We start from the raw sequence: 14,045 nt of genomic DNA on the forward strand, positions 1-14,045 counted from the left end.
TTAGAAGAATGAACATCCAAATAGACCCAATTTTGTGAAAGTTGTCTGGGTCTGATAGACCCAGTGCGTGCAACTGAACAGAAAGAGATATGTGGTCACTCCTGGGGATAATAGATTCACACATTTTGGAACCCGCAATTGATGTAGCTTCAATGGCGCTTACTTAGTCTTGTCTAGATGCATACATACATATTCATACACATGTAAGATTTATTCTAGTTGAGGGAACAGAGAGCGTGTTGAGTTTTACTGTGCCTCCTTTGTACACGTGTTATTTTATTAACGTTTTACACTTTTATTATCTTGTTTTTATACTTGTTGACTTAGCCAAAAATTTGACTGACTATTGATTGTAACGATCTGTAATTATTTTTATTATTATTACTATTATTTTCTTCATTATAGATAGGCTAATGAGACCGAAAATGTAGATTTGTAAGAAAAACCTTCCTCCAGAGAGATAACTATATTAAAAAAAAAAAAAAAAAAAAAAAAATACTAAAAAACAGTCTTTCATCGATTTTGGTGTCATTATAATTTCTGTTGAGATTATGTGTTGAACCTATCGCAAACTTTTAAATATTTTTGATTTCCTTGTTAATATAGCTATACCTATATGCACATTATGTTGTCAAGTCTTTGAGAATACACAACAATCGATGAAACGTGTTTTGAAATTTTTTATCTTATACAAGGTTTTTGATTCAACTATGAGGCCCGAAACTTAAGAAAGTGCATATTATGGTATATATGCAATTAACCATCTGTAATTATTCGTAATTGATAGTATTCAAAATTATCGAATATTTACTTTCATTTGTAAACGAATGTTGTTACGATTTGTACAGATATGGGTAATTGATCGATCTCTTTGTTTTCTATCATTTTATTTTCGTTATTATGTAACATATTCAATTATATATGTATCCATTCGATTTTTACTCACAATGTACTGTAAACATAACGAAATTTATTCTGACCACTTCAAGGATATAGTGGCGTTTCGAATTTGCACATTACATGGCTTTGGACCAGTCAGAATAAATTTTGTGGTGCGCATTCGAGGTACGGTACTGTAATTATTGGTTACGGCGGTGATGTTTTTAAATTTGAATCGGCTAAGATGGAAAAAATTTATTGAAAATACAGAGAAAAATGACCAGGCCCACATAATGAAACGAAAAGAGATTGAAATTGGAAACATTGATGAACGAGTAATGTTTCGAATTATTTCCTTCTTTATTGCGCATAGTGCCTTCTCTCTGGGACATGATAATTATGTATTGTATATGTATATTAATTATGTGTTTACATATAATTTTGACTTGCACGTTAGGAGGCACAATGGCGTAAACATTATTACTATTACTACACTGCTACTATTACACAGATAAATAAATAAGTTAGGATAGATTATTTGATGCTGTTTGGTGTTGTCAGGAGTGAACATTTGACGCCACTGCCTCTAGCAGCTGTTTTAGACTACTTTTATACCGTTAATGTCACATGCAGCTAATCAGAGTTGGTACATTACTGCCATAACCATAACATACAATGTATACTCATATACCTATACCTTTATAAATAAAATATATAAAATAACATGACATTTGTAATCAGAGTTGGAAATCAGCTTTGGAAATAATTGGCATGACTTTTACGATTTTAATATTGCGATTTCGAGAATCCGTGCCACTTCGTTATTTATACGTCAGATGAAAATTTATTGGAATTTTTTCGTTTAGAATTGTGTATTGAATGGGGCTGTTAAGCCCTTTTTCGCTCTCGAGATACGCGGATTTCGATATATCAAGATACCTAAGACAACATCGAAATCGACTGGGGCATTTCCTTAAGGGAGAACTCCGGTGAAATCTCGATAATATCGAGTTATTTGTTTTTGAATTGACTGAAAAGATGTGATCAAAAATTTCATTCAGAAAAATTTAGATCATGGTAGTATGTGACCTGAAAAGAATATGTCAATCTTCTGCAATGAAAGTGTATCTGCAAGCAATTTTTCGCAGATAATTTGACTGAAGTTCATTGTCCATACTACTTTCATTGCAGAAGATTAAAATTTGTTTTCAGGACACATACTACCATAATCTAAATTTTTTTGGAAGGAATTTTTGATCACGTGTTTTTTAGACATTTCAAAAACAAAAAATTCAACGTTATTGAAATTTGACTGCAGTCCTCCCTTAAGAGTTTGATCTTGAAGGAATTACAGAATAAGCTGTGTATTTTTTCTTGCTTCATTTTATAGTCGAAAAACATAGTTAAAATCAAGTCTCACGCAATTTTGTTGAGAGAATTGATTTTTGCTACTGTCAAAGTGTTAGGGTTTTCGGTTATATTGAGAAAGATGTACTATCTGAGAAAAAATATTGAAAACTGTGTAGAATATTTTCGACATACATGCCAATAAGTTTCTAATAGGTAAGACCATCTCTGAAAATGTAACTATTACAAAAAAGATTTCTGTTCAAAGATAAAACGCGTAAAATCAACAGCGTAGCAATGTGTTTAAACTATTCAGTGTTTGTTAGTGAAGTTCTAAATTTTTCTTACAATGGGTCCGGCGGCTATTTTTAAGTCCTTCCAAGGGCAGAGTTTTCGATAACTTTTTCCGAGATCAAAACATTTTTTCATTCATATCTTAAATGTTATCAAAAGTTTTTCTCATTGGTACTTAACGGCCGTTGAATATTAGAATCAACTGTACATGGCGTTAAAATTAATCACCTTTTGAAAAGCTATGATTTTTTATACTTAATTTTTTATCTTTTTTTGCACTTAACTTATCAGTACAATTCTTATACTTCCCACAGTAAGTCATCAGGTTTTATGATTTTTTTTGTATTGTGTAAACGTATATGGCACATGATCAAAAAATTCAAGCAACTCTGAAGGTGTGATTTTAGTGTTGTACAAGATGAAAAGTTAATCCATAAAATAATTAAATCATAAAATCTCAAACCAGTGACGAATATTTCTCAGGTTACAGGTTCGTGATGTTTTAATTTTGTGATCGTAGCATAAACTTTTCAAAAATGACCGATTTCTCTATTCGCCTTCGCAAAGCAAGCAATAACAAAGCGTAGTAAGTTCGCAATTTATTGTGCTATGCGTGTTTTACTATGAGTTCGAAAGATTAGAAGGTCTAAAACAATAACACCGTGAATAAGCGGCGAAAAATTGAAATACTTGTTTTAAAACATTCTGATTTTGTTGTTTTCAGGTTTTCCATTGAGTTTCAGTGACAAATCAAATGGAGGATCGCAATTACAAGATTCGTATGTATTATACAATATACATATACCTATAATTGCAATAAATCGTCATGAAAAAAACTGATTCTGCACTGTTTCAAAGGTAATTAAATTATACCTATTATAGCTATTGACGATCGCGGAGTAAAATGAAACCAAGGAGTGCATCAAATATATAATATAAACATTAAGTACCCAGAAAGCACAAAACTTGAAGTCGTCAAAAAGACGTCTAAAGGATGTCTTATGCGCCATTTTCTGACGTCTATGAGACACCAAGGACATCTTTTAGGTATGAAGATATCTTTTGGACGCAAAAGACGTCATTTCGACGCCTTCAAGTTTTGTGCTGCCTGGGTATGTTAACAGACTAATAATCGCATAAATATATTGGCTAACTTTACAAATTTTATTTTACAAAAACATTGTACCCTATAATGCCCTGAAACATACAAATTTTCGTCTCTCATGAAATAATATGCATACGCAAAGTCGCAAATGCATTTATTCAGAAAAGAATCGTTAAGAAAACATTGAATTATGCAAAGACTTAACATCCTCTTCGCGTTGCACGGCACGTTTCTTCTCCTTTTTATACAGTTCATAATCTTCATCATCTGTAGGCAGTTCGTATCTACACAACGGACAGGAATTGGTCTGAAACAATGGAATTCAAATGTATCGATCGTACTGATATCGAAGTAACTTCGTGAGACAGAAATGTTGTTTTTATAGTCGATGTTTTCAAATCTTCGATAATGCCTACCTTTTCTAACCACGGTGTAATGCATTCGTTATGAAACGAGTGACGGCATGGCATTGATTTAATTGAACTAGCAGCGTCGAAAGCTTTTAAGCACACGGGACACTGATGGGCATTTTCGTCGAGTTTAACATCCTTCAGATTGGAAATTGCCTCTTTCGAAGCCGGAGGAGCCAGTCGCTGTCCTTGTCCCAGCTCTTCCCACATTCCAAAATCTCTCAACAATCGCGCCATGTGCAAAAAATGATTTGGCGCTTCTCCATCTCTCAAAGGTGTCCAACCCATTTCCTCAAAGTAGTCTGACATCTCGCTGTATAACGTGTAACAAACGATACGCTTAGTCAGTTTTTATAATTCAACTGCATTTAACTTACCTCTAATTAATTATAGCTTTCACTGATGAGTTTCACTTTTGACATTTGTTAATACAGGCACTTGTCATTGCGCATGGATTATTATATTATATACTTTTAGACAATGTCATCGCCACGGAACATGAGATTATAGCACTGACATCGCAACGCAACTTTCAGAATGCTTCATAATCGATAGGAGTTGAGTAAATTCAAGCCTGAAGCTGGTTTACAATCAATACCAATGAGGATGTTCAACCAGTAGAATGCGAGTAGAATGTTCACGGTAAAGTGGGAATGTGCTCGTTGAAAATCGGCCTTAATACGTGACAAACTTGTCTCGCAGTTTCATTGGTTCCGTCATGTGTTTGTCAAATTTTAAATTTGAAGTATGAATCGCGAGCATTTAATATTCGGCAAACAAGTTATTTGAATATGACATGAATTCTAAGGTGTTTAAAAATATAAAATGTTCTCGTTACAGGATTGAAAAAGAAAATATGCAGTTTGTTCAAAGTTCCCGCCACAACGAATTGCCAGAAAACTGAAGATATATTTGCCATCTAGAGGCTGCACAGGATACAAATATCCAAATATTATAGTTCGATGATCACTAATTACCATATATTATGTGTATACGTATATTTTCGATACATTTCTATATCTACCACATCAGCTAGACAGTTATCGTCTCATAGAAATGCTCCAGTGAGCCGCCATCTTCTGGCCGTTCGTTAGTGGAAATTTCAAACGAGGGTTCCAAACACTGGAAAACGGGAATCCAGCAACTTTTCAATCATAACGTCTACATACATTACATCAGTAGTGGTTATGACTATGTCACAGCCTTCCAGCACATACAGAAGTGAGTGGCTAAACGACTTGGGTGTCAGTAAGTGAAAACAAGTCGATATAAACGACTTTCAATATTTCAGAATAAAAGTTACTTTTTTCAAACTTTCATCTCACGTTAAACTTAATCTTCTTTCAATTACGTTCTGTTTGAAACTGATTAAGTATCGAATTTGTCAAATCAGGACAGTCCAGTGAAGTATTCAAAATTAGCAATCTTACGTCAACTATACACATATGTACAATTTTCGATTCCTATTACACGTGTCGTTATTAATTATTGGCTATATACTGACGAACGTTTCAAATTCAGCATTTTTTTTTAACGACAATAATATTATACATGTAGACGGTTTTCATTACGCGTATTCGCCATATTGTTATTCGTGTATGTATGTGAGAGGGATTTCATGCGGTTGCATTTAGCATCAGACGGTTAGGATTCCCAATTTTTATGTAACTTAATTCGGTATATTATGGTACTACTCTTAAAAACGACCATCTCTATTTATTTCTCAGCATGACTCATAGTTTTGAATCATGAGAATTAAGACTGGAAGAAAGAAGGAGTGGAAAACAAAGCAAAAAACATAGAAGACAAAAAAAAACATGAAAAGACCTGGTCAACAAGTGCTCATTATTTATCTTCATGAGTATAATGAAGTACTAACAGATGACTGAGACCTTTATCTTAATTCAAAATGACTGTTTCGACGAAAAACGTACTTTATTTTATTACTGAAATCCGTAAAAATTAAAGATTCTTCAAAACGTAAGTGCACCATATAAAAAGTAACGTACAGATAGCTTTACGTCTAAATGTGTTATGTTAATTCTGCAGCACAACGTCTCGTGCGGAATAGACTCCAACAATAAGACTATCTTCAATTACCGCCATTGAAGTATTCTGCGCTAAAGATTAATGTATGCGCAATCCGAGTCGCTCAATTACCGGAAAGAGCTTGAGATGAAGGATAAAAGGTCCGAAGCAATTGACACCGTTCACGATCAACGTAAAGTGATTTTCGTTTTACGACCATTTCTTTTTCTATGTCTCGTCTTGACTGTATCAAACTGCTGGTCGAATCCTCTGCTCGCTTCAACTGTCCCAAAGTAGCAGACACGCTCTCGGAAAGTGATTTCACCTCTTCAATAAGCCTGCGTATATATACGGTAACATAAAATCACGGGTCCAATACAAATGAAAGTAATAGTAGAGAACTCAGAAATAAGGTATCCCAGGTCGATCTTTCCGATTTGATTCCTTTTGTAATATGTTTTATATACACTAAAAACTAAGCGACGCGATTTTTTTTTATCTGCCATTAAACAGTTTAAGGGGGTAAAACCACCCTCCAAAGTAAAGCATATCAAGTGGTGATTTGTTTGTCTATCATAATTGCGTGGATTACTGTTACACACATGGAAGCTGGAGGTACTTGGTTGGCCTTAGTAATCAACCAAAGGATTTGTTTAAAGTGATTGGCTTACCCAAACTGAGGAACGTCACGACAATTTTCAACACCATGACGAAGTAATCTTTTGTCTAGCCGTGTCTGGGCACACTTCATTGCACCATCCAATTTTTTTGATGCATCGCGCATCCCATCGATCAGAGTTTCTGTGTCCGAGATTTGCTGCAAGTCCTGTAGAGATTTTACAGCATAAATGAAGTTTAATCAACTGAAAAATTGTAGCAACTTGATCACACGTTAAAACGACTTGCTTTGTACAATTCCGCCTCCAACCGCCTCAAGGCTTGCTCGTGTAGCTGAATTTGCTGTGTCAATGTAAGATCCACGCGGTCCGCCTGATCACGAAGATCCTGAACTGCTTTTTCGATCATTGCATCGACGTTCACTCGCAGTGTGCTTGACCTTTGCTTTGCAATGTGTCCTTCGGCAAGTACTTGCTTTGTTGAATATTCGTAGCCTGATGGCGATGATTGACTACAATTGCAGGTTTTTATTGGGTTATTATATTTATATTCTTTCTGTTATCATGAAAGGGTTGTTTGGAAGTATTGATCCGTGCAGTATTTACTCCGGTGGGGTTCTGACTGATCCGGTTTTCCAAAGAATAGTATCAGACTGGCTGCCTAGTCCCCTTGATTCCGTTTCTATTTCGTAAGCTTCCTTTTTTTCCGACCAGTCAAACTCCACTCGCCGCTTTGCAGTTATTAATTCTTCGATTTGCATTTTTATTTGATCTAATAACCTTATGTACACATCTCTAATTTCATCGCACAATGATAATTCCTACAATGAATATAGGAAATAAATACTTCACGCAAGTTTTTTAAAAAAAATGTGAGAATTGGTACCCAGTTTCTGTACTTTGATCACTTCTTCTGAAACCTGATCACGAACGAGGTCGTTATCCATGCGAAAACATCGTACGCGCATCACGTCTTTGCCAATATTTTCCACTACCTGCAATACAGACTTTGCTCGCATCGTTCTTCTCCTTACTTCTTGTACTAAGTCGATTTCTTCAACGATTTCTGCTATCATACGTTCAAGCTCTACTTTCCATCGATGGATTGTACCAGCCCTCACGCTGAGACGTATGTTATTGTCCATTTGATTTCTATCAGCTTCGGCATAGGCTCTCGATATGCTACAGAGAGCATTAAATCCTGCCGTCCTAGAAATGAGTATAAATTTTTCGTGTCAGTAGCTGGAAACGAAAGACCTTTTACAAAATTGGAAACGAGTTTTGAGAAGTTAATCAAAAAAGTCCCGAGTTTGAACAAAGAATTGTGAAGGTAATGCGAAATTAACTTTAATCGTCCAATCAAGCTAGCGAAAGGATTCACACATGAGCACTACTTGCAAATGTGAAAGAATCCAGATAATCTCCAAGCAAGTAAAAGACAAGAGGGAAGAAACAGAGAAAATTATCGTACGTCGCCACTTGAATCCCATCATGACAAGCAGCAGAAAGTTTTTTATTGTGTTCACTCCATTCATTGGGACTGAATCGTGATAAGGAAAAGTTTTCGACTGCCGGACGAGTTCCTGTTAGACCCCCCAAAGGCGTCCAATACTCCAAGGGAACATTTTCTCCTTGTCCTATTGGTACCGGGCCCAAAGGACCTGGTGGAGTGTTTTTCGCTCGTTCTAGAGCAATTTTGTCTCCATCACCTTTTTCCGTCTCACATTTCTGCTGTGAGTTATTTTATGATTACATTATGTGATTACTACTACGAATGAATCCCAAAGAAACATTAAACCCTGACTAATTTGTGGATATGACATACAGTTTGAATTGCTGCTGTTGCAGGGCACGGATCTATCCTAGGACAACCTTCTGGTACACGCATGTTGGTGTCCGTAATGCCATCGCCACTAGGAGTATCTATCACCTGCTGAATAAGTGGTTCTGTGGGCTTTAAGGACTCGTCCATATGTGATTTGGCTGCATTTGCATCTAAGTCTCTTGCTGCACAGCAGTTATTGGATTCAGACATTTTTCCAAGGCATCAATTTTGTATGTTGAATAAGAAGAGTGATACTCTGATAAAATGACTCGTGCTTATTACAACGTTAAAGCGATGTTGAAGCCTCTGAACATATCAAAACCGTTTATTCTCTATTGGAATAAGGGCAATCATCAATCAACGGGCAACGTAAGTTCTAGATTTAATTACAATGAATGAAAAGCAATGATTTGATCAGTTCGATAAAATACACGAATTGTACGATGTGGCTGAATAACAGATAACCCTCCACCACTTCGATGAACTCGAATTTCTTATTAGAGACTAAGTTCAGAGTGAGGAATAAAAAAAAAATTGATTTTCATCGTGTCATTTGCTATCGAATGAATCAGTTGTTATTTTGGAAAACGTTACTGAAGGCGGGATGAAAGCTACAATGAAACAGTGCGGCCTAAAGCTTAGCCAGATTAAACCAAACCAACTTGAGCAGACAAAGGTACAAGGGATTTACCGCAAAACACAAGCTTTCGCACAGAACACACTACACACATTCCGGTGACAGACGATTCAAGGTTTGGTATGTAAATCAAGGGTGACTACACATGGAACGAAAGTCAACAGAGGCTAGATAATAAAGGAGATATTCGAGAATACATTACGTCTTTCATTCATCAAATAAAAGTTCTATTCAAGTAAGTGTATATCTAGTACATTGGTATATAAAAAATCAACAAAATCCTAAAAAGTATTTAAAAATTCTATAAAATTGGCTTCTATCAAAAATCATTTAACCCAAGAACACAGGCTCAGGAATGTCCTGACAGAGCCACCGCTGAAGGATAAAAAGAACGCAAGAGTTGTCCTCGATCACGATCCATGTAGAGTGATTTCCTTTTCACAATTATCTCACGTTCCAAATCGCCGCGAGCTTTGACTAATCCCATCTGCGATTGTTCCGCTCTTTCTATCTGACCCTTCATCATCGTTATGTTTTCCCCCAGCGTTTTCACCTCCTCGATTAATCTGTAAACCGACGATAATGTGAGTTTTTTGAGAAACCGATCTAGTCTCAAAGACCATGCAATAAATTGAGTTGCAGTTATAGCTACGCTTACCCAAATTGTGGCACATCGCGGCAACTTTCAACATTGCGTCGAAGTAATCTGTTATCCAAACGACTCTGGGCAACTTTTAATGTATTGTCAAGATTTCTGGTGGAATCCTTTAGATTCTGGATAGAATCCTCGACCTTAGAGATCTCATAAAGACACTGGGGGAAACATAAAAACGAATATTGTGTTTCAAAAACTTAAAAATTCCTTGAAAATTCCTTAATTCTCGAAGAATCCTCCCAGTATAAATCAATTGATCAAATCCTCACCCTGAGCAATTCCTTTTCAAGCCGTTCGCAGCATTGCTGAGTTACGGTAACTTTTTGGGCCAAGGCTGCGTCGACTCGATCAGCTTGAGTGCGAAGATCACGAACTGAGTTCACATAAATTGAGTCTAACGTTGAACGCAGAGTCGCTGATTTTTGCCGGGTTGTTTCAGCCTGGGCGAGGGCTTCACGGGTCATGTGCTCGTATCCAGCAGGTGTTGATTGCCTACGAGAGAAATAGGTAATTACAGTACATCTTTTACCGAAAAATTAAGAGTTGAGATGGCACCGTTAACGTTGGACTCTAGACTTACTCGCCTGGAATTCTTGCAGCACCAGCTTTCCATAGAATCAAGGGAGAATCATTGGCCAGCCCTATGCATTGGGCGTCTATTTCATAGGCATCTTTTTTATCGGTCCAGTCAAACTCGACTCGTGTCTTTGCAGCCTTGAGTTCAAGGGCTTGCCTCTCGATCTGTTCTTTAGTTCTGCCCAGAAGTTCCCTGATCTCAGTGCACAGGCCAAGTTCCTAAAGTTCAGGTAATGTTCAGGTTCAGAATTTATGGTCAGACCTTTCAGGGCGAGTAATTCTAGGAGATAGCAAAGTTATACTTTTATCAGTTCTGCATCCACATCGTCACGAACAAGATCAGGCTCCAATCGCGTCGCTCTTAGCTGAAGGAATTCCCCGGCAATCGATTCTGGAATAGTCAAAACTGACAAAGACGCTTTCACTCGTCGATACTCCACTTCCAGTAGATCTATTTCCTCCGCCATCAACTGCAGTTCTCGTTCCAATTCGCTTTTCCATTTAAACACCTCACCGGCTCGTTTCATCAACCGTTCTTTATTCTCCTGTTGCTGACCGTCTGATTCTTTGAATACCCGCTGTATGCTATTCTTACCATTATATGCTGACAATCTGTATAGTTATTGAACAACGAGATCAAAATTACTTTTCAGATCATTCATTTTAACAACCACAAAATATCGCTCAAAATCATTTTATTCTACATGCGCTTAGGTTCAGATCCACTAAACGTACCAAGTAGAGATAGATAAATAGATAGAGTTTATTTCACCATAGCAATATTGGGAAATGTATATATAGGCAGGAGAAAGGTAGATACACGAAAATAAAATAGATAGACATAAAAAAAAATTAAGGGAAGAGAGAGAGAGAGCAGGTAACTTCATATTCTCACTGGGCATCGTGTATCATTTTGTTCGACTGTTGGAAGAAGGTCTGGTTGTGCGACCTCCATTCCCCAGGGCTAAACTGCGTTATGGAATACCGATCGCAGATCGGTCTCAAGCCAGTAATACCACCTTGCGGTGTAAAGACAGTTCGTCCAGTTGCCCAAGGACCCATCGTGCCCATTTCGCCGTCTGATTTCGCTGGCACAGAATCTTCGGGTTGCGGAAAGTAAAGAGGTGGTCTTTCGCCATCACCGCCACTCTCACCTTTCAGGAAATCCATCATTGGGCAAGAATCGGTGGGTTGTGACTATAAATTATACAGTGGAATGATCAGTATAAGATTTCGTCAGGTATCACACTCTCAAAAGTAAAAGTCATTTTAATTTCAATGGAATTGAACCCGTGTTTTCCGTAATCAATTGTATTCGTGGGATATCGTGGCTCCTAGACAATACTTCGATACAAAAAAAAAAAAAAAAAACATAATTTCAAATCGGGAAGTTAAAATATTGCACGACAGAAATGAAGACAAGTTTATGCTTTTCGTGCAAATAGTGACCTGTAACTCTATTCATTACATACTTTGCTTTAATTAGGCTTGAGATTTAAGGTGGAACTGAGAAATAAGAATCTTATGTTGAATTTTGATAATACCACTCAACCAAAAATTGTCATCGGAGTTATATAACAATCATATTTGGTAATACGGTATTGTTTTGAAGACATTAGACCAGCAACCCTTCTATATAAATTTAGGACAGTATATACATCGACCCATTTTCAGTGAACGGTGATTATCGGATCACCATGTCCTGAGGACAAAGTTAACTGCAAGTACTCCTAAAGTCAAGCGCTTGCACCTTTCCTTGAATCCGTAACAATAAAATACTTCCAACACTTGGGCACCATTGACAAACGATCTATAAGATTTCGTATGTTTACCTACCGAATAATTTCTCGTTGGCCCATCCGGGCACGGTTCGGTGACTGGACATCCCTTCTGGTCATTCGGGACTGTCAATGCTTCCTGAAGATTTCCAGTAGCAGCCATGGCACACCTGTCATCTAAACATTTACGCTGCAACATTATCCGTAGTTAACAGTGACAAAGATTTTCTGGTTAAACTAATACGTCCGCAGAACTCAGAGCTGAGACTAACTGACTCAAGGTGTGTTTCAGGTGGAACGACCGTTGGCAACGAGGATGGTACTGTACCTGGTGGAATCAAGGGCCTCGACGTATCGACCCTGCTTGAATACTATTCCCAAGCCTGATGCTCGCACGTGCGCTCAACAGCCATGATCAATTCACCCCGTTATTCTGACGGCGTGAGCTTGGCACCGTTTTGTTAATATCGTTATGACAACTGATGTGACAGCCGAGAGTGTGTTATGTCGTATTTAGAAAAGCTTGGCAGGCTGACAGTTTGCACGCGGGAAACATCTTGACCTCGCGGTGAAAGTAATTAAGAAAAGCTGATCATAAAAAAAAAAATTTAATAACCGAATTTGTCGTGAAACACTGCTGCTGGGTTTGCGAAATTGTTTGTTTCGATCAAACTTTTGACTTTTTGTTACGATTGAGAAAATATGCTTATTTGCAAGTAAATGGTTTATATTTTATTCATTTTCTTTTCATATCCGTAACATTTGTCAAAAAGATGAGGTTCCAAAATATGAAAAGCAGGAATTCAATCGACGATTATGACAGCCACGTCCATTGATCCACTCACATGAAACACTCCAATAGAGGTCCATACAAGATCCATAGCTCCATGAAAGGTACGTATGCATGGTGGATCTCTAATAGATGTCTACAGAAGTTCACAATATCTACGGTCAGCTTAAAGTGGATAATGGATATGCATTGGATGTCTATGAATATCCACGCTCATAAGTAGAGGTACCATAGAGAACCACCAGGTGGTGAAGCGTCGTTTTTCTCTCTCACCACAAAAGAGAGTTCCAAATCATATAAACCCACAGCAATTTTAACGTCTCGGTTAGCCCGAATTTCGTCTGTTACTTCCGTATCCAGTCGTTCTTGACTGCCTAGCCTATATTGTCTCGGCTTTGAACTATTACATTCTTTCGAAGTTCTTCAGTGTGTTTGTTCTAGTGTTTATGTCAAAATTTTTGTAAACGCTTATATGTCATATATCAAGTGAAATTTTTTTTTTACGAGTTTATCGGCTCCACAAGTGCCAATACTGTTGCTTCGGTTTTAAAATTAATTAAAATGTAAAAAAAAAACAATTGACCTACAAATAATTTAAGAAATTATACATTTTCGTTTTTGCAATCGCAGCTAAAATTCGACAAAGTAAAAGGGTGCTGCATTCGCTCCCGGGGTTGGATTTCTCTTTAATTATAGATAAACATATCGTCGTGGGATAGACAATTACCCATATTCAGCTGAAATTGCGAGGAGTGGTTAGCTAGTCCAGTAGACGGTCTAACCAAACAGTGATTAGACAGCTAAGCCGAGGGTAACCGAGTGGAAGGGTGTCCGATAGATTCTCCGCTTCCACACTTCGACACTTCTGAACTTGTGTACTTTGATAATACGTATGCAGATTCAGGTTTATACATGGGGTGGTCCAAAAAGTGGGATCCCTTATTCAACAATGATTGATGTATTTAAACTACAAGCTCAGAATGAACCATCCCTGGCATAAATTAAAAATATATACCGTATCACGGCATAACGTGTGGTCGAATTACCTACCGCAGCAATTCTCACAAAATCAATTTTGTGAATATTTTACCATCGAAAGAATCC

At 37.2% G+C, this 14,045-nt stretch overlaps 3 protein-coding genes across 3 annotated transcripts; all 3 read right to left on the reverse strand.

Annotated features, from left to right (window-relative positions):
• Window positions 1-3,663: 3,663 nt before the first annotated feature.
• Window positions 3,664-4,472, reverse strand: LOC124408502 (E3 ubiquitin-protein ligase RNF181-like). Its single transcript, XM_046885468.1, has 3 exons — window positions 4,414-4,472; window positions 4,042-4,350; window positions 3,664-3,932 (listed from the first exon to the last, which is right to left on the reverse strand). The coding sequence occupies exons 2-3, from the start codon at window positions 4,342-4,344 to the stop codon at window positions 3,798-3,800; spliced, it is 438 nt and encodes a 145-aa protein (XP_046741424.1). The 5' UTR covers window positions 4,345-4,350; window positions 4,414-4,472; the 3' UTR covers window positions 3,664-3,797.
• A 1,715-nt stretch (window positions 4,473-6,187) lies between these two features.
• On the reverse strand, window positions 6,188-8,715 carry LOC124409189 (tektin-4-like). Its single transcript, XM_046886631.1, has 7 exons — window positions 8,506-8,715; window positions 8,152-8,411; window positions 7,580-7,889; window positions 7,287-7,501; window positions 6,970-7,192; window positions 6,735-6,889; window positions 6,188-6,401 (listed from the first exon to the last, which is right to left on the reverse strand). Exons 1-7 carry the CDS (start codon window positions 8,713-8,715, stop codon window positions 6,188-6,190), a joined length of 1,587 nt encoding a protein of 528 aa, XP_046742587.1.
• A 620-nt stretch (window positions 8,716-9,335) lies between these two features.
• Window positions 9,336-11,595, reverse strand: LOC124408473 (tektin-4-like). The gene is made up of 6 exons (XM_046885421.1): window positions 11,269-11,595; window positions 10,676-10,985; window positions 10,378-10,592; window positions 10,067-10,289; window positions 9,801-9,955; window positions 9,336-9,708 (listed from the first exon to the last, which is right to left on the reverse strand). Exons 1-6 carry the CDS (start codon window positions 11,544-11,546, stop codon window positions 9,492-9,494), a joined length of 1,398 nt encoding a protein of 465 aa, XP_046741377.1. The 5' UTR covers window positions 11,547-11,595; the 3' UTR covers window positions 9,336-9,491.
• Between the last annotated feature and the right edge of the window lie 2,450 nt (window positions 11,596-14,045).

Source organism: Diprion similis, chromosome 1 (assembly GCF_021155765.1).
Source record: "Diprion similis isolate iyDipSimi1 chromosome 1, iyDipSimi1.1, whole genome shotgun sequence".
NCBI lineage: Eukaryota > Metazoa > Arthropoda > Insecta > Hymenoptera > Diprionidae > Diprion > Diprion similis.